Raw genomic sequence first — 22,860 nt, forward strand, 5'->3', positions numbered from 1 at the left:
CAAAGACTTTACCACATTGATTACTTTCATAGGGTTTTTGTCAAGTTTGACCTCTTTCATGACTGTGAAGATGATTTTATATGCAAAGATATTACCAAACTGACTGCATTTATAGGGTTTATCTACAGACTGAGTTCTTTCATTTATTTGAAGGTTACATGTTATGTCTCTACTACACTGACTACATCCATAGTGTTTCTATCCAGTATGACTTCTTTCATGCCTCTGAAAATGATATTTGTATGCAAAGGCTTTACCACATTGGTTACATCCATAGGGTTTCTCTCCAGTATGACTTCTTTCATGCCTATGAAGATTACTGTGACGTGCAAAAGCTTTACCACATTGACTACATTCATAGGGTTTCTTTCCAGTATGATTTATTTCATGCCTGTGAAGACTACTTTTATACTTAAATGCTTTACCACACTGACTACATTCATAGCATTTCTCTCCAGTATGAATTCTTTCATGCCTGTGAAGATGACTGTTATGTGCAAAGGCTTTTCCACATTGACTACATTCATAGGGTTTCTCTCCAGTATGACTTCTTTCATGTTTTTGAAGATAACTGTTCTGTGCAAAGGCTTTACCACATTGACTACATTCATAGGGTTTCTCTCCAGTATGGTTTCTTACATGCCTGTGAAGATCACTTTTATATGCAAAGGTTTTACCACAGTGATTACATCCATAGGGTTTCTCTCCAGTATGAATTCTTTCATGTATTTGAAGAAGGCTTTTATAGGAAAAGGTTTTACTACATTGATTACATTCATAGGGTTCCTCTCCAGAATTACTTCTTTTATGTATTTGAAGACATCTGGGACGTTCAAAAGCTTTATGATATTTATCATATTCATATCTTTTCTCCCTAGTATAAATTCTACCAACTTGATGAAGATTGTGACTTGCAAAGTCTTGATCACTTTTACTATATTCACAGGGTTTTACTTCCAAGTGAGTTCTCTGGTGTACTTTCACAGAGGAATCAGATCTAAAGACTTTATCACATTGATTACATTCATAGAGATCATATTCATCACTCGTTGTTTGATGTGTTTGAAGACACCTGTGAGAGCTAAACCCTTTAGTACTTGGTTTGCATTTATTACTTCCTCTTCCCATAAGAGTTTTTTCACATCTTTGAAGAGAACTCAAAGTTTTGTCACACTGATTCCATGCGTAACATTTTCTCGTACCGTGAGAAACACTACATGTGTAAAGTGAACCAGAAGAGACAGTCAAAGTTTCATATTCACTGTAATCGTGAATGATTCCAATGAGAGTTTGCTGATGTATTCCCACAAACGTTGGAAAACCAGTTAACTGTAAATTTGTATCACAGTTATCTCGTCTTCTCATGGTGGGGACTACTACATCTCTTCCAAGTGTTCTGAGAGACACAGGAGTACAATGCTTCTTTTTGTTTCCCTTATATTCACATGGTTTGGATCCAGAGTGACAGATGATATACCTGGTAAAGGAAGAAAAGCAAATAAAAGCTTTTTGCATTGCACTGACATAGGCTAACGTTTTATGTTTCATACAGCTGTGATATATGTATGGATTCATGTTTCTAGAGCACAACAACTTCATGGTCTCTCATAAAGTGCTCAACACACTAAAATATGTAAGTAACTTACTACAAGTATATGAGGAATACTACCTTTAATATGGATGATTGCCTATAAAAGATCTTAGACATACACTAATCCCCCATCAATGTGTATACCTTTTGTGATAATTGAATGTTATGAACCTAAGTTGATGGATAGTTCCACAATATGCCTCTCATATGACCATGATTAAAATGATGACATCTGTTATGGCATTGTTTCCTTCTCTTATTATTGTTTTGTTTGTTTGTTTTGTTGTTGTTGTTTGGGTTTTTTTGGTTTTGGTTTTTTGTATTTGGTTTTTTTTTTTTTTTTGAGACAGGTTTCTCTGTAGCTTTGGATTATGTCCTGGAGCATTCTCTATAGACCAGGCTAGCCTTGAATTCACAGTGATCCACTTATCTCTGCCTCTCAAGTGCTTGGATTAAGCACTGCAACTGCCCAGTTCGTGTCTTATTCTTAAAGGATATGCTTTAAATGATCAGCTACCCGACATTGCAGTACATGGTGCTGTAGAAATTTAATAGCCATCACATGGCTATTGATGCATTTCATTAAAAGTTCAGGGTACATTAACATGTCTTCAGAGGTACATATGTATTAGCTTGCACATGAAAATTACCTTCTATGTCTTCTAGAATTTTGAGAATGGTCTTCAATATTCTGTTCTTCCCATTTGTACCCTGTAATACAGTACCAGAAAGTATATGTGATATATTACTTGAAAATAGAAACAATTGAAATTACTATCTTTCATGAATCATAGAATCATGCCTTATTTACTCAACAGATATTTTTTCCTCTACAAAATTCAAAATTTCTGGAAAGCACCAATCTCCAAGTCTTGTGTCCTTAAGTTAAAAAGTAACAGAAAGCTCACATTCCTACCTACAGCAGTGAGGTTCCAGTAGGTTTCCAGCATCACATCTTTGTAGAGACTCTTCTGGGAAGGATCCAGCAAAGCCCACTCTTCATGAGTGAAGTTCACATGCACATCCTCATAGGTCACTGCATCCTAAAGTATCCCACATATGTACATAATAGAAATGTCAGACTAAGTTCAGCGAGTAAAACCCCTGCAGGCAGACCACTCCACCATCCATCCCCATCACCCAATGGACCCTATAACCTACAAGTACTATTCTGTCCCTCAAGCCCATAGAACCCATCATCCTCCCCACCACACCAAACATTCCCCTTGACATCAGAGGCCCACAGAGGAACAGATTCCACCTACACAGACTGGAAGAAGAGGTGAGTGAATGGTCTGACTGGATAGCCCCAGTCTCTAGACCCTAGACCCCAGGGCACATCCTATGACCCTCTCCCACTCAGTGCAGACCCCGCAGTCAGTCAAAAGGTAAGACTCTTGTGGGCATGCTACTCAACTACCCCTGACACCTATTGGATCCTGTAACTTACAAGTCCCACTCCACACCCAACCCACAGAACCCATCATTCCACCCCAACCAACCATCCCCTATGGCATCAGTGGCCCCTGGAGGCACAGAAACCACCTGCACCAACTGGAGGAAGAACAGCCCCCTAAGGCACAGGCACCTCCTGCACCAATTGGAAGAAGAATCAATACCTGATTCTATAATTACCCAATTCCCAAATGGGCAGGTGGCAGTGTTAGAATGCATGCAACAACATAAAAAGCAATATGGCACAACCAGAAATTAGTTCTACAACAGGAAGACCTGAACATTCCAATGCAGATAAAGAAGAAAATAATCTTTAAAATAACTTTTTTTAAAAAGATGATAGAGGTCCTAAAGAGAAAATAAAAAATTCCCTTAAAGAAATCGAGAAAAAAAAAAAAACAAAAAAATTGGGGTAAAAAATCAGTAAGTCCTTTAAAGATAGCCAAGAAAAAAAAAATCAAACAGGTAAAGGACAGAGTTCAGGCTTGAAAATTGAAATAGAGACAATAAAAAACACAAACCAAGGAAACTCTGAAGATTGAAAATTTAGGTAAATGAACAGGAACAACAGGTGCAAGCATAACCAACAGAATGCAAGAGATGGAAGAGAATCTCTGGGGTTGAAGATACAGAGGAAATAGATTCATCCATCAAAGAAAACATTCAATCCAACAGTCTTAACACAAAACATCTAGGAAATCTAGGTTAACACTAAACAGAACAAAAAAATATTATTAAGAGCTGCAAAGGAAAAAGGTCAAGTAACAGATAAAGGCAGACCTATCAGACTAACACCCAACTATGAAATGGAGACTCTGAAAGCCAGTAGGTCCTAGACATATGTTTTGAAGACACAAAAAAACCCCACAGAGACCAGCCCAGACTACTATACCCAGAAAAACTTTCAACCACCACAGATGGAGAAAACAAGATAGTTCATGACTAAAACAGATTTAAACCTATCCATAAATCCAGCCCTACACAAAATAACCAGAAGGAAGACAGCTGCACCCATGAAAACACATGAAATAGATAATCCAACACCAACAAATCCCAAAGATCATAAACACGCACACTACCAAAAAAAAAAACTAAAAAATAACAGGAACTAACAATCATTAGTCATTAATATCTCTTAATATAAATGGGCCCAATTCACCTATAAAAAGATGCAGGCTAACATAATGGATACAAAAACAGGAGCCAACCTTCTGCTGCATATAAGAAACATACTTCAACTTCAAAGACAGACACCACCTCAGGGTAAAGGGTTTGGAAAAGATTTTCCAATCAAATGAAACTAAGAAGCAAGTTCTATAGCTATCCTGATATCTAACAAAGTAGATTTCAAACTAAAATTGATCAAAGAGGTGGAGAAGGCTATTTCAAGTTCATCACAGGAAGAAAACCCACCAAGATGAAGTCTCAATTCTGAAGATTTATACCCCAAATACTAGGGCATCCACATTTGGAAAAGAAACATTACAAAAGCTTCAATTGCACAACAAACACCACACACTAATAGTGGGGGACTTCAACACACCACTATCACCAATGGACAGGTCTGTTGGAGAGAAAATTAACAGAAATAAGGGAACTTGTTGCAGAGGGCCGTTTGTTTCTTCCCAACTGCTCAGACCCAAAATAAGCACACAGAAACCATATTAACTAAGACACTGCTTGGTCCACTAGCTCTAGCTTCTTATTGGCTGACCCTTACATATTAATTTAACCCATCTACACTAATTTATGTATTGACACATGGCTGTGACTTACCAGCTAAAGTTCCCAGCATCTGTCTCCAGCAGGCTACATGATTTCTCTCTGACTCCTCCTTCTTTCTCCAAGCATTGTTTAGTTTTCCCCACCTAGCTCTGTTCCCCTATAGTTCTGCTATAGGCCCAAAGCAGTTTCTTTATTTATCAATGGTATTCAAGCATACATGTAGTGTGAAATCGGCGGGGCTGCGTCCCGCCACCCGGCCAACGGCTAGCTTTACACCCGAAATAATTACACGGAAACTGTATTCTTTTAAAACACTGCCTAGCCCATAGTTTCAGCCTCTTATTGGTTAATTCTCACATCTTCCTTTAACCCATATTTAGTAATCTGGGTAGCACCACGAGGTGTGGCTTACCAGGAGAGATCTTAACCTGCGTCCATCTCGGAGAGGAGCAGCATGGAGACTCACTATGGCGACTGCCTGAAGCGTCTCCCCAACTCTACTTCCTTGTTCCCACAATTCTGTTCTGTCTACTCCACCTACCTAATTTTCTGTTCTTAAAGGGCCAAGGCAGTTTTCTTTATTAATTAACCAATGAAAGAAACATAGACAGATAACTCTCCTCCATCATTTCCCCTTTTTCTGTTTAAACAAAAAAGAAAGGCTTCAACTTTAACATAGCAAAATTACATATAACAAAACAGTTATCAAGCAAGTATTACAGTTACAATATTTAAATCTATTTTATCTTTTATCATAACTAAGGAAAGCTATAACTATCTATTTATTCTTCAACTCCATCAAAGACTCCAGAAGGATATAATGCTACCTAAGTAAACAAGAAATAAGTAACTTATAAAACTCTAGAAATGACAGAGACAACTCGCTGCCTGGACAGTCACCCAAAGTTCCTCTGTACCGTTGGGGCATCCATCTTCGGGCTTCAGGCCCACAGTATCCAGCAGACATTTCCATGAAGCAGAAAAATTCCAAAGACAGTTCAGTCACTTTCTGCTGTGTCCTGCAGAACGTCTCGCAGACTCTTTCACGAATCAGGAACCCTGAGAGACCATCTCACCTTTAGGCAAGTTTAGCAGTCCTCTTTCTGCGGGTTCCTTGTGTCCAGTTTATGCAACAGTCCAGGCAAGAGCAGTTTCTTGCCCAAATGGCTAACAAACTCCCTAAGTAGCCTCTTCGATGCCCATCTTCCTCTCGAAGTAGATTGGTGCTGCCAGGAGCAGACGTGTCTCATTGTCATGAAAAACCCTAAGTTATTAAAACATTAAATGCCATATTCTGCAGTCTTTGAAAGATATGAAGAATGTCTATCTAACTGAAATATATCTCTACATACCTAGAAAATCTAATAACATGACTACAAGCTTAACTATTATCAATGATTATCCATTAACAACCTATATTTCCTAATTATACATTACAGTTTTTAAAATGAACTACAATCACAATAGCTTAATCAAGATCAGAAATACATATACATATAACAAATTGACCTTAAAATCCATACCAATGCAAATTCATATCTATATCATCTCCCCCTTTAAATGTAAAAGACCATTTATAAGCAATATTTGGGAAAATGGGCGCAGTTTTTTCTCTCCAAACTGCTTCCTGCTGAATGGGGGCACTGTTATTTAGGTCTTTCATGGTGTAACCTGTGTGCTAGGTTCCTCTCAGTTGGCAGTTGAGTGAAGTAATTTTTTGAAGATGTTCACAGCAACCTTTCAGGAGGGCGTGGTCTATCATACCATATTGGGATAGAAGCAATCCACAGAGTCTCGTCCTCTGTGAAAACAAAAGAAGAAACTCTTTTCCAAAGCATCATGTTCTTAGATCCAAATCCTGAAGTCATACCGTTAAGATGTCCATTCTGGTCTAGCCTGGCAGCCCATATAATGAAATGTCTCTCTGTACTTAGCTCTTTTACAGTCAAAAAAATCAAAGAAAACACAACAAAATACATAATCCAGACTCTCTGTGAATTTTCCATTTTTACGTGGCTTATTTTTACTCTATCACTTTACTTTATTCTCTCTTTAAAGACTTTACCCCTTTTTTAAGGCATTAACTTTATTCTCTATATATTTATTTTTTTCTCTCTCTCAAGCCTACGTACAGTCATCCAACATTGTGACCCATTTAAAAGTCTTTTATGTCTGAATCTGTCCTATTGTGAATCTGTAATTTTTTACTGTCGAGAAACTTGTTTGATTTGAGCCTTTACATTGCTAAGCGCTTAAGACTCTAAGCTGTGACATTCCTAGGTCAAAAACAGGTACTGCGGGCTTGCCCCACCCAGTCCAACATGGCAGAGCCGCTTGTGACTCTTAATCGGTTGCACCTCTGAGCTGCAGAGCCGCTGGGCTGTTCTAGATGTTGGCTCCACCTCTCTCCAATTTCAAAATGGAGGATGTACCATTTTCTGCTAGCTCTGGGGCCTCCAGGTAGGAGCCACACTCAGCACTTTAATTCTGAGACTGAGTGTGCGGCACAGAAACTCTTTTCATCCAAGTTGCGCAGCCTGGAAACATCGGCAGAAATCCGCCATGTTCTCCCGCTCGCCTAAGCCTGATTCCGCCATCTGCCCAGGAGCAGGCGGGGAGCAGTGAGCCATTGGCATGGTCTCAGAGCACCTTCTTTCCGATCCCAAGCAGGCACACAAACATCCAGTCCATAAAAGCCACTGAAATGCTTTAAAGCCAGAGTTCGCACTGGCAGCACAGCACCAGGAAGCCGCGTTTTAAAATGACTCAGCTTTTTCTCTGCCACTATTGCAGAAACAGAAAATCTCTCTACGGCATGTCCAGGCAAACAGCAGAAAGCTGTGTTAAACTCTCTCTCCTTTATTTAAAGCCCTCTCAGGTTAAAAACCTGAGTGGATTTAGTCACCACGTTGGAGCACCAACCTGTAGTGTGACGCGGCGGGGCTGCGTCCCGCCACCCGCCGCTGGCTAGCTTTACCCAAAATAATTACACGGAAACTGTATTCTTTTAAAACACTGCCTAGCCCATAGTTTCAGCCTCTTATTGGTTAATTCTCACATCTTCCTTTAACCCATATTTAGTAATCTGGGTAGCACCACGAGGTGTGGCTTACCAGGAGAGATCTTAACCTGCGTCCATCTCGGAGAGGAGCAGCATGGAGACTCACTATGGCGACTGCCTGAAGCGTCTCCCCAACTCTACTTCCTTGTTCCCACAATTCTGTTCTGTCTACTCCACCTACCTAATTTTCTGTTCTTAAAGGGCCAAGGCAGTTTTCTTTATTAATTAACCAATGAAAGAAACATAGACAGATAACTCTCCTCCATCACATACAGAGGGAAATTCCACATCACCTCCCCTTTTATGTTTAAATAAAAAGGAAGGTTTTAACTTTAACATAGAAAAATTACATATATTCTATCATAACTAAGGAAAACTATATTATTACTGTCTATTCTCCAACTCCATCAAAGACTCCAGATGGATATAATATTACCTAAGTAAACAGGAAGTACATTGCTAGCAACTTCCAAAACTCTAGAATTGACAGAGACATCTCACTGCCTAGATAGTCACCCAAAGCTCTTCAGTATCATTGGGATATCCATCTTCAGCCTACTGGCCCAAAGTAGACAGCAGACTTTTCCATGAAGCAGGAAATTTCAAAGACAGTTCCACCTATATTGGCAGTTTGTTTTTCTGTGTCCTGCAGAATGTCTGGTAGTCTCTTTCATGAAGCAGGAACTCCAAAGGACCATCTCACCTTTAGGCAAGTTCAGCAGTCATTTCTCTGCAGGTCCTGCATGTACAATTCATCAAGCAGTCAAGGCAAGAGCAGTTTCTTGCCCAAATGGCTAACAAACTCCATAAGGAGTTTCTTTTATGCCCATCTTCCTCTTATAGTAATTGGTGCTACCAGGAACAGATGTGTCTCATTGTCATGAAAAATCCTAAATTCTTAAAATATTTTAAATGCCATATTCTGTAGTCTTTGAAAGGTTTGAAGAATGCCTATCCATCTGAAATACATCTCTGTATATCTAGAAAATCTAACTATCTTGACTACAAGCTTGACTGTTATAAATGATTATCTACTAACCTATATTTCTTAATAATACATTTTAAATCAAGGGCAGAAATACATATACACAGTGTAACAAAATTAACCTTAAATTGGTATCAATAAAGCAAGATCTATACTGATACAAATATCTACATTATATCCCCTTTAAATGTAAACAAACATTTAAAGACAATATTTGGGAATGTGGGCATAGATCTGTCCAAACTTCTTCCTGCTGTTTATTGTGTGAACTAATTTTTTGAGGGGTGTTCAAGGCAACCTTTCAGGGGGTCTTGGTCCATCAAACCATATTAGTCTTGAATGAATCCACAGGTTCTCATCCTCTGTGGAAACAAAAGAAAAACCTCTTTTCAAAGGCAACACATCCTTAGACCCAAATTCTGAAGCCATAATACCTTTGTAAAATACAGTGCTGGTTTAGCTTAGCATCCCATATAATGAAATGTCTCTCTGTACTTAGCTCATTCACAGTCAAAAAATTCAAAGATAACGCAATAATATACATAATCCAGACTGTGAATTTTCCATCTTTACATGGCTTAGTTTTCTTTATTCCTTTTAATCTATGACTCTCTGTATTCTGTCTCTTTAAAGACTTTACCTTCTTTTTTAAAAACAATTTACTTCTTTTTATAACTGTCTATATTCTTTTTCTTCTCTCTCCCATGCCTACATACATTTATCCAACCCTGTGACCCATTTAGAGGTCTTTTATGTCTGAATCTGTCCTATTGTGTATCTGTAATTCTTTACTGTCCAGGACCACTTCTTAAAATGCTAAGTGCTTCTTAGAAACTTAAGCTGAACCATTCCTATGGTATATACAGCCTGCCTGCTTGTTCTACCCAGTTTGACATGGCAGAGGAGGACCATTCACTACCTCTGAGAGCCACACACACTGCCCCATTTTCAGAAAAACAGATGGTCCACATTGCCATCAAGCTAGCTGCAGCACAGTGCTCACAAACCCCATCCAAATGTTCCATCTCCCAAAAAAGGTAGAGGTCATGCTGACACCATGGCCCAGAAAGCTGGCATTTCAAACCGGTGCAGGTTTTTTTTTTTTGGTCTGCTACAGCTGAGTCAGGAAAACCTCTCTTAAAGGAGCTGCAGCATGCCACCAGCAAACAGCAAGAAGCTGTGTTAAACTCTGTATTTTTGTGTGTAGAATTAAGCTCTCTCAGGTTTTTAAGTGGATTTTAGTTTGCCACATTGGCACCAATCTGTAGTATGGAGGGCTGCTTGTTGGTTCCCAGCCGCTTGGCTAGCTTAGACCCGAAATACTCACACAGAAACCATATTAATTAAATCACTGCTTGGCCCCATTAGCTCTAGCTTCTTATTGGATAAATCTTACATATTAATTTAACCCATTTCTATTAACCTGTATATCACTATATTGAGAACCAATTTGTTGCAGGGGCCTGCTTGTTAGTTCCTGGCTGCTTAGACCCAAAATAATCACAAAGAAACCATATTAATTAAGATACTGTTGAGCTACCTAGATGGGAGTGGGACAGAGAAGGCAAGTTCCATAGAAGCAGGAGAGCAGACCCAGTCCAGGGACACTGACAGACCAGGACAGAGCCAGCGACCTGGACCAGAGCAGACCTGAGACAGAAAATTTCACTGGAACAGATACAGGGGAGCAACTGCTGAGCAAGTGACCCAGAGCCAGAGACCACAAAGGGTCCATATGTGAATCTGAGACCTTCAAGGGAGTAGACCTAAGCCAGGACCCCTGTGGGTATGGGCATGAGTCTAGGAACTCCAAGGAACTAGATCTGAGCCAGGACCTCTGCCATTCTGGGACCTCCAAGGGAATAGGCAGGAATCAGAGAACTCTGTGGGTCCAGGCATGAGTCTGGGACCTCAATGGGAGTAAGGCTGAGCCAGGTCCTCTGCGGGTCTGGGCGCACCCAAGCCTGGGAACTCAGAGAGTAGACAGGAGCCAGAGGGCTTTGAAGGGCAACCCCAAGCCAGGGACCTCTGCAGGAGTGGATCCAGACCAGGGATATCAACAGAAACAGGTCTGAGCCAACAACCTAGGCTGAGACAGCAAACTTTAAGGAAGTGAAGCAAAGCCCAGGAGTACTGAGTGACATCCAGGAACATGGAGTGACCAAAAGGAGTAACTAGAACCATGGCACTGACCATACCATGAGAAAAACCATCTGAGCCTTGGATTCACTGGCACCTAGAAGATTAATCAAAAGAACCACAGAGAGCCCCAACCACACCTATTAGAGGAAAAGATGAGTAGAAAAGATAAGAACACATTTAACACCACAAAGAATAGCATGACCAGTAAAACTTAAAGATCCTGCAACAACAAGACTTGAAAAACCAAATATAGATGAGGCAGAAGAAAATTACCTTAAAAAAATAACTTCAGGAGAATGTTTGAAACTCTTAAAGACGTAATGAGAAATTCCCTCAAAGAAATGGAGGAAAAGACAAACAAAAAATTGGAAGATTTTAAGGGATATCAGCAAATCCCTTAAAGAAAACCAAGAAAAAAAACAATCAAACATATGAAAGAAACTATTTAAGACTTGAAAACTGAAATAAAGACAATAAAGAAAACACAAGTTGAGGGAATTATAGAAACAGAAATCAAGAGAAAATGATCAGGAACCACAAACACAAGCTTAAACAGCAGAATACAAGAGATGGAAGAGAGAATCTCAAGCGCTGAAGATACAATAGAGGAAATAGGGGGCTGGAGAGATGGCTCAGCGGTTAAGAGCATTGCCTGCTCTTCTAAAGGTCCTGAGTTCAATTCCCAGCAACCACATGGTGGCTCACAACCATCTGCAATGAGGTCTGGTGCCCTCTTCTGGCCTTCAGGCATACACACAGACAGAATATTGTATACATAATTAATTAATTAATTAATTAATTAATATTTTAAAAAAACAATAGAGGAAATAGACTAGTCAGTCAAAGAAAACATTAAATCTAACAAAAGCTTAACCCAAAATATCCAGGAAATATGGGACACAAAGAAAAGGCCAAAACCTAAGAATAATAGGTATAGAAGGAGAAGTTCAACTTAAAAGTACAGAAATATATTTAACAAAATCATAGAAGAAAACTTTTCCAACCTAAAGAAATATATGCCTACAAAGATACAAGAAACTTACAGAACACCAAATAGACTGAATAAAAAAAAAGTCCTCTCACCACATAATAATCAAAACACTAAACATACAGAGTAAAGAAAGAATATTAAGAGGTACAAAGAAAAGAGGCCAGAAGGTCATGGTCTAGTGTTACCATGTACAAAACTCAAGTCCAAATGGATCAAAGACCTCAATATAAAGCCAGCCACACTGAACCTTATAGAAGAGAAAGTGGGAAGTACACTTGAATGCATTGGCACAGGGAACCACTTCCTAAATATAACCCCAGCAGCAGACACTGAGAGAAACACTTAATAAATGAGACCTCCTGAAACTGAAAAGCTTCTGTAAAGCAAAGAACATTGTCAACAAGACAAAAACAACAGCCTACAGAATGGGAAAAGATCTTCCTAACCCATATCACACAGAGGTCTGATTTCCAAAATATACAAAGGACTCAAGAAATTGGTCATCAAAAGAAAAATAATCCAATTTTAAAAATGGAGTACAGACCTAAAAGAGAACTCTCAACAGAGGAATCTAAAATGGATGAAAGGCACTTAAGGAAATATTCAACATCCTTAGTCATCAGAGAAATGCAAATCAAAACAACTCTGAGATTCCATCTTACACCTGTAAGAATGGCCAAAATCAAAACACTAATGACAACTTATGCTGGAGAGGTTGTGGGGAAAGGGGAACACTTCTGCATTGCTGGTGGGAATGCAAGTTGGTACAACCCCTTTGGATGTCAGTGCGGCGATTTCTCAGAAAATTAGAAAACAACCTTCCTCAAGACCTAGTAATACCACTTTTGAGTATCCAAAGGATGCCCAATCGTGTCACAAGGACATTTGCTCAACTATGTTCATAGCAGCATTGTTTGTCATAGCCAGAACTGTAGTGAGGAGCTGCGGGCAGGCCTGCTTTTCATCCCGCCTGGCTCCTGGCCACCTAGCTAGCTTATGTCCCGAAATAACAACACACAAATTGTATTCATTTAAACACTGCCTCTTCATTTAGTTTCAGCCTCTTCCTCACATCTTGATTAACCCATATCTAATAATCTGTGTAGCACCACGAAATGGTGCCTTACCAGGAAGATTCTAGCGTACGTCCATCTTGGGCCAGAGCTTCATAGCGTCTGTCTCCCTGAGGAGAGGCATGGCATCTGCCCCAGAGAGGCGAGGCATGGCGATTGTCTGAGGCATCTGCCTGAGCCATCTACCTCACTTCCTTCTTCCTGTTCTGTCTACTCCACCCACCTAAGGGCCGGCCAATCAAATGGGCCAGGCAGTTTCTTTATTAACCAATTAAATCAACTCAAACAGAAGACCCTCCCACATCACAGAACATAGAAACAACCTAAATGCCCTTCGACCAAAGAGTGGATAAGAAAAGGTGGTACTCTTACACTACGGAATACTACACTGCAGAAAAAAAAATGACATCTTGAATAATGCAGGAAAATGGATGGATCTAGAAAACATCATTTTGAGTGAGGTAACCCAGACACAGAAAGACAACTATCACATGTACTCACTCATAAGTAGTTTTTAAACATAAAGCAAAGAAAACCAGCCTACAAGCCACAATCCCAGAGAAGTTAGACAACAACAAGAACAATAAGAGAGACTTACATAGATCTAATCTACGTGGGAAGTAGAAAAAGACGAGATCTCCTTAGTAAATTGGGAGCACAGGGACCATGGGAGAGGGTTGAAGGGGAGGAGGAGGCAAGGAGGCGAGCAGAATTTCTAATGCAGTCACCAGCTGAGTTTAAGAGGAAGCAGAAAAAGAGCAATGACATTGTCCAACTCTGTGCCCAGAGAGAATATGGCACTGCAGGGAGGTCACTGTCCAACTCTGTGCCCAGAGAGAATATGGCACTGCAGGGAGGCATGGAAACAGAGATTGTCATCAAAACTATTAATTCAAAAAAGGACAGACAATATGGCTCTGGTGTTGCACACCTTTAATTGCAAACTTCAGGCAGCAAAGACTGTAATTACCAAGACAGCCTGGTCTTACACAGATTGCCATGACAGTCAAAGGTACATAGTGATACCCTGGCTCAAACCAACAGACAAATAGAAAGCACTCAGGGTTCACTCAAAATTCCTCTAAAGAGGTGAATATTCACTCCAATTCTATACTTGTCTATCATAAAGTGGAGTGACCCCTTGTAAACTATAAGGCATTTAATAATTCCTAAGAAGGAATGTATTTTTAAGAAGTTGCTACTGACAGATAAGAGTCCTCAAATACATTAATAAAGTAAAGGACAATCCTAAAACAATAAAACAACAATAACAAAAATGATGGAGCATATAAAAATTAGTCAACAGATAAGATCACCTGTTGCTTTTAAAGAGATCCTAGATCAACACCTAGTACTCACTGGAGGTTACCAACTATTGCTATCATCAGGTCAAGACAACCCAATACTCTCAGTAAATAATAGGAAGATAAGTGGTATACATCCACATAAACGGGTAAAAGACTGAGACATTTGACATTTAAAAAATATAAAACCACATACAAAGTTAGGAACAATGTTATACACTTGAAATTTAATAATTCAAGAGATCAGTACTAATTTCATGACTGCATGCATTCTTGATCTGAAGAATGACACCCGCTACCAAAGTTCAGAAATCATGATGTGGGTAAAGCTCAGCACAAGAGCAAATGCTTGACAAAATCCTAATTCTATCAGCCAAAATTATGAGCATAAAAATATTAGGCAAAAAAAAAGGAATTAGCAAGGGAAAGTAATTGCTCCTCCTTTATCTTCCATTGTTTAGGAGTGGAGTCTCGAATGAGGGTGCTAGAGTGGTACAGGAGAAGAGGGTTGCTCAGTTTCAACCACACGAGGTGAAAAGACCCCAACCCTAGTCTCCATCTTAAGATGTTTTTGTAATCAACTAGGCCAGGTAAAAACAGGATACCTGTGGGCGGCAAAAGTAGTCTTGAGACGGGCTACACCTGCCAAGGGGGCAAAAACAGGATATCTGTGGGCAGCAGGAGCAGCCTTGAGAAAAACACCCAGTCCTTTGTGTATCAGAGCTCAGGGAGGCAGAAACCAGCTGGCTGAAAACTGGCTTAATTTAGACTTGTTTTTGTCCTGATTTGTTTTGTTAGACTTGTTTTTATCCTGTTAGACTTGTTTTTGCCCTGATTTGTTTTTATCCTGTTAGACTTGTTTTTGTCCTGTTTTCGTCCCGTTTGACTTGTTTTTGTCCTGATGTTGACCCCCCCATATGTTAATTTGAGTTGACCAATGATTTGCTGTTGCTATGTTTCCCTGTTATGTAACCCTGAGACCCTATAAATACTTGCTGGAAAAATACCAGGGGGGCTCAGTCTCACTGGAGTATTGAGTCCTCGTTGGCGCCTTCAACAATAAAGAAGCTTCTTGCTGTTTGCATCCATTGGCATAGCTTATTGAGTCTGGGGAATTTTTCCCTGAACCCTAGAAATTAGGGTCTTTCAGAGGAACTGTACAAACCCTCAAAGCCCTTTCCCAGGGACTACATTCCTCTAGAAAGGCTCCTCCTCAGGGTTTCATAAGTCACCAAAGACAAATATTCAAATATAGCATTTATTTTTCAATCCACATTTAACACAGGTCATAATAGGCTCTCAGTAAATCCATCATGCAAAATGCATTTAGCCTAATTTCAAAGATTCCCATATTATGTAACACAGTTTGATTGTAATGTTTCTTCTGACACTCAAGGCAATCTCTTGAGTGTGACATCTTGTATCAGACACAAATTATAACTACACAGCACACAATGGTACAGAATACACATTTCCCTTGCAAAGAATTATGAAAATATTAGATGAAGACAAGTCTGAAACCCTGTAGGGAAACACAAAATCCTAAAGCTCTGTCAGACACCAAGGACTTTGGTTTCTAAGGTCTCACATGGCTCTTTCTCACTGCAATTTCTCATATATCTCTCTTTGACTATTTCCACTTCCTACATGTACCTTTTCATGTCAGGTTTCTCAACATATTGTTACCTCAAAATGCAACTGAGGCTTCATCTCATGTCTTCATGCAAGGAAATCTCACAGTCTCTTCACTGGAGCCCATGAGCTCTAGACCCAACACTAAGGCTGCAGATTATTATTATTGAGACAGTGTCCTATAGCCCAATATGACCTTGACTGCCATTTGTAATCTAGATAGCATTGAACTAGATCTTGATGCCATAATTTCCAGTGTTAGGATTATAGGCACAATCCACTGCTCTGGGCTTTAGGGCTATAGTGTTGAAAGTGGGTAGCGCAGAGCTTCCACATTAAGTGACACAAATGAAATAAGGACACATGAGATTGAGCATTCCTGGCAAAAGAAGAAACAGGTACACAGGTCCTGAGGTGATGATGTACTTGACAACCCACAGCACTGAAGCACACTTACAGCAGTGTCAACAGAGAGCTAGGAAAACAGTGTGTGGGGGAGAGGGGGGATTTTACCAGGAAATTTACTGTCAGGATTTCAGCTTTGAGAATAAATGTCTACAGCAACATGATCTAATTTGTTCTTCAGATGTCTGGCACTTTACAGTTAGCTTAGTGGTTAGACATGTAGCTCTTTTTGAGGATCCAGGTTAATTCTTTACAACCTCATGGAAACTCAGAGATCAGTAACTCCAATTCCAGAGGATTCAATGTCCTCTTCTGGCATTCTCAGACTGCAGACATATACAAAGTACATAGTAACAGATGCAGGTAAACATCCAAACTATTACCATCAAGCAATAATTTGCAAAAAGAAAAGAGAGAGAGAGAGAGAGAGAGAGAGAGAGAGAGAGAGAGAGAGACAGGGATCTGACTGCTGATTTTAAACATCAATGTTTGGAAAACAAGAGAATTTGGGGATGATTAAAGGACTACTTAAGAGTAGGCAACCAGAGATATTGAGGTCCCCAGGTATTAGTTTTAATTTTATTACTGTGAAGAGATACAATAACCATGGCAATTTTTTTCCTTTTAGAATTTTAAATTTTTAAAAAACAACCATTTATATCTGCTTAGGTAAGGTTACAAGACTATGTTGGTGTATTTACAAGTGGGTTTATCCAAGTATATTATAATTTAGTGTCTGTGTTTAATATTGATCACGGCAACTCTTACAAAGGAAAACATTTAATTGGAGCTAGGTTAAACTTCAAATGTTTAGTCCATTACTGTCATGAGAAAAGTATGGTGGCATGCAGTAAGATATAGTGCTGGAAGAGGATCTCAGAGTTCTACACCTTGATCAACACACTAGGCCTAGTTTGAGCATATGAGACTTCAATGACCACTTCCACAATGACACACTTCTTCCAAAAAGAACAAATCCACTCCAACAAAGCTGTCGGGGACCAGCCTCAACAAAAATATCACTCACCAGGATAGGGGCATTGGAACTTAGAAGTATTAGTAAAGAATACAAAGACAAGAAAATAATAAGACAGAAAATCATAGAATAGTGTTGTCAGGATTTCTGTCCTGCCCAGTTCCCACAGTCATTAAGTCCCAAAGAATCACACAGAGGTCTACATTAACAATAAACTGATTGGCTCATTAGCTCAGGCTTCTTATTAACTCTTATAACTTATATAGTCCATTATTCTTATCTGTGTTAGCCATGTGGCTCAGTACCTTATTCAGTGGGGCAGTCACATCTTGCTTCTTCTCTGATCGGGTCAGGACTGCAGAGGAATGGGCTTCCTCCTTCCCAGAATTCTCCTGTTCTCATTGACCCACCTCTACTTCCTGTCTGGTTGTCCTGCCTATACTTCCTGCCTGGCCAATCAGCATTTACTTAAAATATAATTGACAGAATACAGACCATTCTCCCACTACAGAATAGTATCAGGAGGGAGTTCCTGTGAATACTGAAAATTGCCCTCATTTAATTTCCAATTGCTTAAAATACCCCTGACCCCAAAGGGTAGGAGTAAGACAAAAAACTGCATTAACATGATACAAGGAAATGAACAAGCTAATTGAAGGTCATGGAATACATCCATAGTTAAACATTCTGTTGCTAGAACAAAATAAGTCACACTCACACCCTAGACCAAAACATTCTGAAGCAAACCACTCCCTGGGTGGAATACAATGTTATTTCCTTAAAGGAACTGGAATTTAGTTGGATCCTTAGACTTTTGTTTGTGGTAGAAACATGTCTACTTCTCTATTCCTGAAATACAAGGGCTGGCTATTAGCCACACCTGTTGACAATAACCTTGAGAGAGCAGAACTCTCTGGCCTAAATGTAGGTGGGACCTTTGTTTGAGGTAGAAACAGATACTAATCTTGAAGGAATCGAGGTAAGTTCCAACTCTCTGACCTTTGGTCAATGTGGAAATAGGCTTACATTTTTGGATCTCCAAAATCCTCCCTTTTTAATAATCTTAATAAAGCCTGTGCTTCTGCAACAACACAAGTCTGCCTTAGGTGAACACTTTCCCATTCCCAGATTTACCCATCTTCAATACATGCATTCCAACAATGCATGTCTATGTCTTGGGCACCTGGGGGGAAAGGATCAAACCTGTCACTGACTGCCAACCTCTGTAATCAAATGGTTAAGGGAGAAAGGACCTCTGGGTTCTTTGTCTCTGAGCCAAGTTTCTGTCAAGAGAGTTCATCAGCAATTAGCTAATGGTAATCGAGCAGATAATACTTTGTACTATACATACTTCTATGGCTATAGTATCTTCCAATTAAAGGAGTGGAGAATCACTAGGGTAGGGAATGCCCACTTTGAATTGGTCTAGAGTGTTTCTTAACAATTTTTAGCTAGATCAAAATCTAAATTTGCTTATCAAACATGTCAAATTCAAGGATTCATTGGTAATGTCAAACTTTTCTTAGACAAGTTCTAATCTTTTTCTAATCATTAACATCTTCTAGTGAACTAAAGCATTAGCAGGTCAATACCATAACATAATTTGTCAGATCACAATTCACTTAAATCCATTCTAACCAAAAGACAAGAAAAGGATTTTGTAATGAGTAAGATTCTAAATGCAATGTTGTTGTTTAAGCAATTCTCCACAGTGCAGCATGATGTTGTGGGATAGGAACATTGATTCAGGTACCCCAGTTCTCATCCTGCAGTGTGGTGGTTCAAGGAAGTCAGGATCATGAATTCATAAACCTCTTTCTGCTTCTTCTATGGAGTCATCAGTAACTGCAATGTCATCAGGACATTCCTCTGCTGTATGCATTGAACCAGACATTCTGTAAACCATCTTGCTTAATCCTCATCCCGTGAAAAAATACAGAAATGTCCATGACCCACATTAACACAGGATCAGGTCCCTTTCATACTCCAGTGCAAGGGTCTCTCCACCTTGCTTTAGCAAAGGTTGTCTTCGTGCCATCATGCCAAAATCTGTCCATGGCAGATGGCTCGTGACATCCACATTCAAGAAGTTTGTTGCGGGAGCTCCTTCTGCTCCTTTAGCCAATAGCCGCTGAGATACCAGCCAATTGGGGCGTGGTCTCTCTTTTTAAAAATGCGGCCACTTCCCTCCGCTCGCTCTCTGGCTTCCGGCTCCGCTTCTGACGACTAGGCTCCCTTCCTGATTGCGCAGAGGGCTGTTGTCTGGGACGGTGATCTGTACGTTTTTTTCCCTTTAAATAAATAACCATTCTATTAATCATAATTCCAAACTGGTGTGGGATTGTTTGTGATTTACGCCATCATCTGGCGCCCAACGTGGGGCTCGAACCCACGACCCTGGGATTAAGAGTCCCATGCTCTACCTGTAAGACTTTAAGACAATTCTGAAGCCATTTCTGACAATTCCGAACCCTCTCAGTTTAGTGCTTCCCTCCTCCCCTGGGAACCAAGGACCCAACAGCTACACGTGCACATACTCAGTTCCTGAACAATTGCCCATATACGTATGTTTTGATTCAGTCCCCTGGGAAACATCTGATCTGGCAACAGCTCTCCAGCCAATTATTGGTAATAGCCCTTTCAAATAAGCCAATCACAACCCCCCTTGCTTCTATGGCCTTCTCCTTTAAAAGTAGCTTGTACCAGCTAGTCGGGGTCTCTTGGCTTCCCGAATGCTGAGGGACCCTGTCATGACAGAATTAATAAAATCCTCATGCTTTTGCATCGGCTGTGGTGTGAGAGGTGGTCTCTGGGGGTGACTCCTCCCCGGTGTTTGGACGCTAGAGTCCAACACTTCTAGTCCAAATTGCAAGTCTGCCTAGCTGACAGGCTTAACTTGCTCATCTAAATTTCCGCAGATACTTGACTGACCTGAAGCTGTAGTCCCCTGAGACTACTTTTTTGCAGTCAGGCTAGACTCCTAGCTGAAGCTGGGCCACATAGAGGGGCACAAGCCATGTTCCCTCTGCTGCTTGGCTGTCCTTCCTGGGTACTTAGGAGCAGGAGGTTGGTCCCTCTTTGCCTGCTCTGCCTGGGCAGGGCACAGGCTACTTTTAGCAGTCCTGACACAGACCAGCATAAAGATGGCTGACAAATTTACAGGCTCTCAGGAGTCCAGCATGATAGTGACTCTGAGACTGCAGTGTGAGACCACAAGCTTAGGTGAATACAGCCACACCATGGTCTACAATCCTTGCTTTTTTTTATTTTATATTTTGTAATCACAAAACTAGAATTAGAATTCTTGAATTCTGTCCTCTGTTAAAAGCCACAGATTTATCCATATAGGCTCCTTGGCTCATAGATCAATTAGCCTCTAGGCATTGCTGGACCACCCACCACACTTCCTTCATTCTTCCCACCCACTAGCAGCAACAGAGGCTGCAGCTAGGTGAACACAGCCCCACTGCTTGCAGGAGCAAAGAGGAGGCCATACTTTGGCCTCTCCAAGTCCCAGAGCAGCCCAAAGGTAGCAGAGGATATGCCACCAGTGAGTGTAGGAATATAATATTTACAAACTCTAAAAATCTCTGTATTAATTGCTTCTCCACTTTAGCTTGTCTAACTATCAAAATACATTCAAGCGACTGTACAGATAGTTGAATGCTATCTCCTTGTCCCATATCTACAAATATTTGCAGTTTTACTCCCAATATTTGGCCTCATCTTTCTCTTTCCTTTTTTATTATCTACTTATTTCTGAGCTCTCATTACAAATCTCTCCACCTGTGTTGCAATTTTCTTTCGGAGTCCCTCGCATACTCCCTTGTACACCTGGCCACACTTCTATGCATTTCAGGTTCACTGGTCAGTCCCATGTTGCAGCACCATATGTGAGGGACCATCCTCAACAAAAATACCACTTGCCAGGGTAGGGGCATTGGGATTTAGAAATATTAGTAAATACAAAGACACAAAAATAGTAAGACAGAAAAACATACAGTAGTATCAGGAGGGAGTTCCTGCGAATACTGAAAATTGCCCGCATTTAATTTCCAATTGTTAAAATACCCGACCCCAAAATGTAGGAGTAAGACAAAAAAAAAAAAAAAACGCATTAACATGATACAAGGAAATGAAAAAACCAATTGAAGGTCCCCACAGTTAAACATTGTGTTGCTAGAACAAAACAAGTCACGCTCGCTCCCTAGACCAAAACATTCTGAGACAAACCACTCCCTGGGTAGAATCCAATGCTATTTCCTTAAAGGAACTGGAGATTAGATGGATCCTTAGACTTTTGTTTGCGGTAGAAACATTATTCTTAGAGTGCAAGGTCTGGCTATTAGCCACACCTGTTGACAACAATGTTGAGAGAACAGAAGTCTCTGATCAACATCTAGGTGGGACCTTTGTTTGAGGTAGAAACACAATAATAGAGGCACATTTCAACTCTGACCTTTGGTCGATGTAGAAATAGGCTCGCATTTTTGGGCCTCACACAAGGCCACACCCCCATTAGTGCCACTCCCTAAGGGCCAAGCATTGAAGCACATAGGTCTATTGGGGCCATTCCTATTTAAGCCACCACACCAGAGCACTCTTTGATCAATTACTACCTAATGCTTCTGAGGGGTCTGACCCTCCACTCCCAAAAGGATATAAATTAGAAAGTCGCTTGTTCTTTTATTCCCAGAGGTTATTTCTGGTTAAAGTGCCTTCTCCTTGGACACACAGAAGTGGTGATACTGACAGGGTGTGCAGGAACCATGTGACGTGCTACTGGATCCCTGTCTGTTCGGGTGTATGACAATGTGATGGCCAGTTTCTACCAGTTTTGTTTCCCTGTGCTGACCAGTGGCTTTCTCATGTGTGAAACCCTCCTCCACCCAGTTAGAAAACTGTGTTCTCTCCTGTTGGGGACACACATCCTTTTGGCTCTGCAAGGTCTGGGGGTGGGGGAAGAAGGTGGGGGAAGTCTTCCACCTGACCTACTCTAGGAACATAAGGTCCTGCTCATTTTGTTGCTTGACTCCTGCTTACAGGGTTGGTCCCCGTATGGAGGCACAGAAGTGACAGGTCTCTCCCCGTCATCTAAGAGAATGAACACAGGGTGGAGAAAGGGTTCCCCCAGGTGAGCATTCCCTCCATTTTGTGCCTGCTCTAAGCAGTCTTGAAAAGGGTGAAAGTTCTCCTGGCCTCTGCCCAAAGGAAAAGAAAAAGTTCCTCTACTTTCTCTTTCACAGTTTGTCTCCTTCTCAAGGAGTGGTCTGTAAAATCCAACATTTTCTCAAAAAAGTAAAAACACTACCCTGGGCTTGGCAAGGGAACTGCTGCCAGGCAAAACAACCTGGAAAGAACAAATATTCTCTTCTGTTTAACACTTCTGAAGGAGACTTTATACAGTTTCACTAAGTAATTTTTGGAAATATTAAAGACAGTTGCTAAAAAAATTTCCCTGTGACCCAGTCAACTAGAATATTTGAAAAATGTTATAACAGTTGAAATGAAAGGTATAAG

At 40.4% G+C, this 22,860-nt stretch overlaps 2 protein-coding genes across 2 annotated transcripts; both read right to left on the bottom strand.

The window, feature by feature from the left end:
* Positions 1–380: 380 nt before the first annotated feature.
* On the bottom strand, positions 381–950 carry LOC119813200 (zinc finger protein 844-like; the record flags this gene model as incomplete). The annotated part of the gene is given in 1 exon segment (XM_042055254.1): positions 381–950. A coding segment is annotated over 1 exon segment (570 nt), but the record flags the coding sequence as incomplete, so codon positions are not given.
* Positions 951–2,237: 1,287 nt separating this feature from the next.
* LOC119809406 (zinc finger protein 431-like) lies at positions 2,238–19,258 on the bottom strand. Its single transcript, XM_038322230.1, has 3 exons — positions 19,094–19,258; positions 2,508–2,634; positions 2,238–2,302 (listed from the first exon to the last, which is right to left on the bottom strand). The coding sequence occupies exons 1-3, from the start codon at positions 19,103–19,105 to the stop codon at positions 2,238–2,240; spliced, it is 204 nt and encodes a 67-aa protein (XP_038178158.1). The 5' UTR covers positions 19,106–19,258.
* Positions 19,259–22,860: the final 3,602 nt, after the last annotated feature.

This window comes from Arvicola amphibius, chromosome 1, assembly GCF_903992535.2.
Source record: "Arvicola amphibius chromosome 1, mArvAmp1.2, whole genome shotgun sequence".
Classification (NCBI taxonomy): Eukaryota; Metazoa; Chordata; class Mammalia; order Rodentia; family Cricetidae; genus Arvicola; species Arvicola amphibius.

What these genes read in the sequence shown, in the direction of transcription:
- LOC119809406 (XM_038322230.1), bottom strand. An exon ending in CTGGAACCTCACTGCTGTAG is followed by an intron (nt 2,303 to 2,507) that starts GTAGGAATGTGA and finishes ACTGTATTACAG; the next exon opens with GGTACAAATGGGAAGAACAG.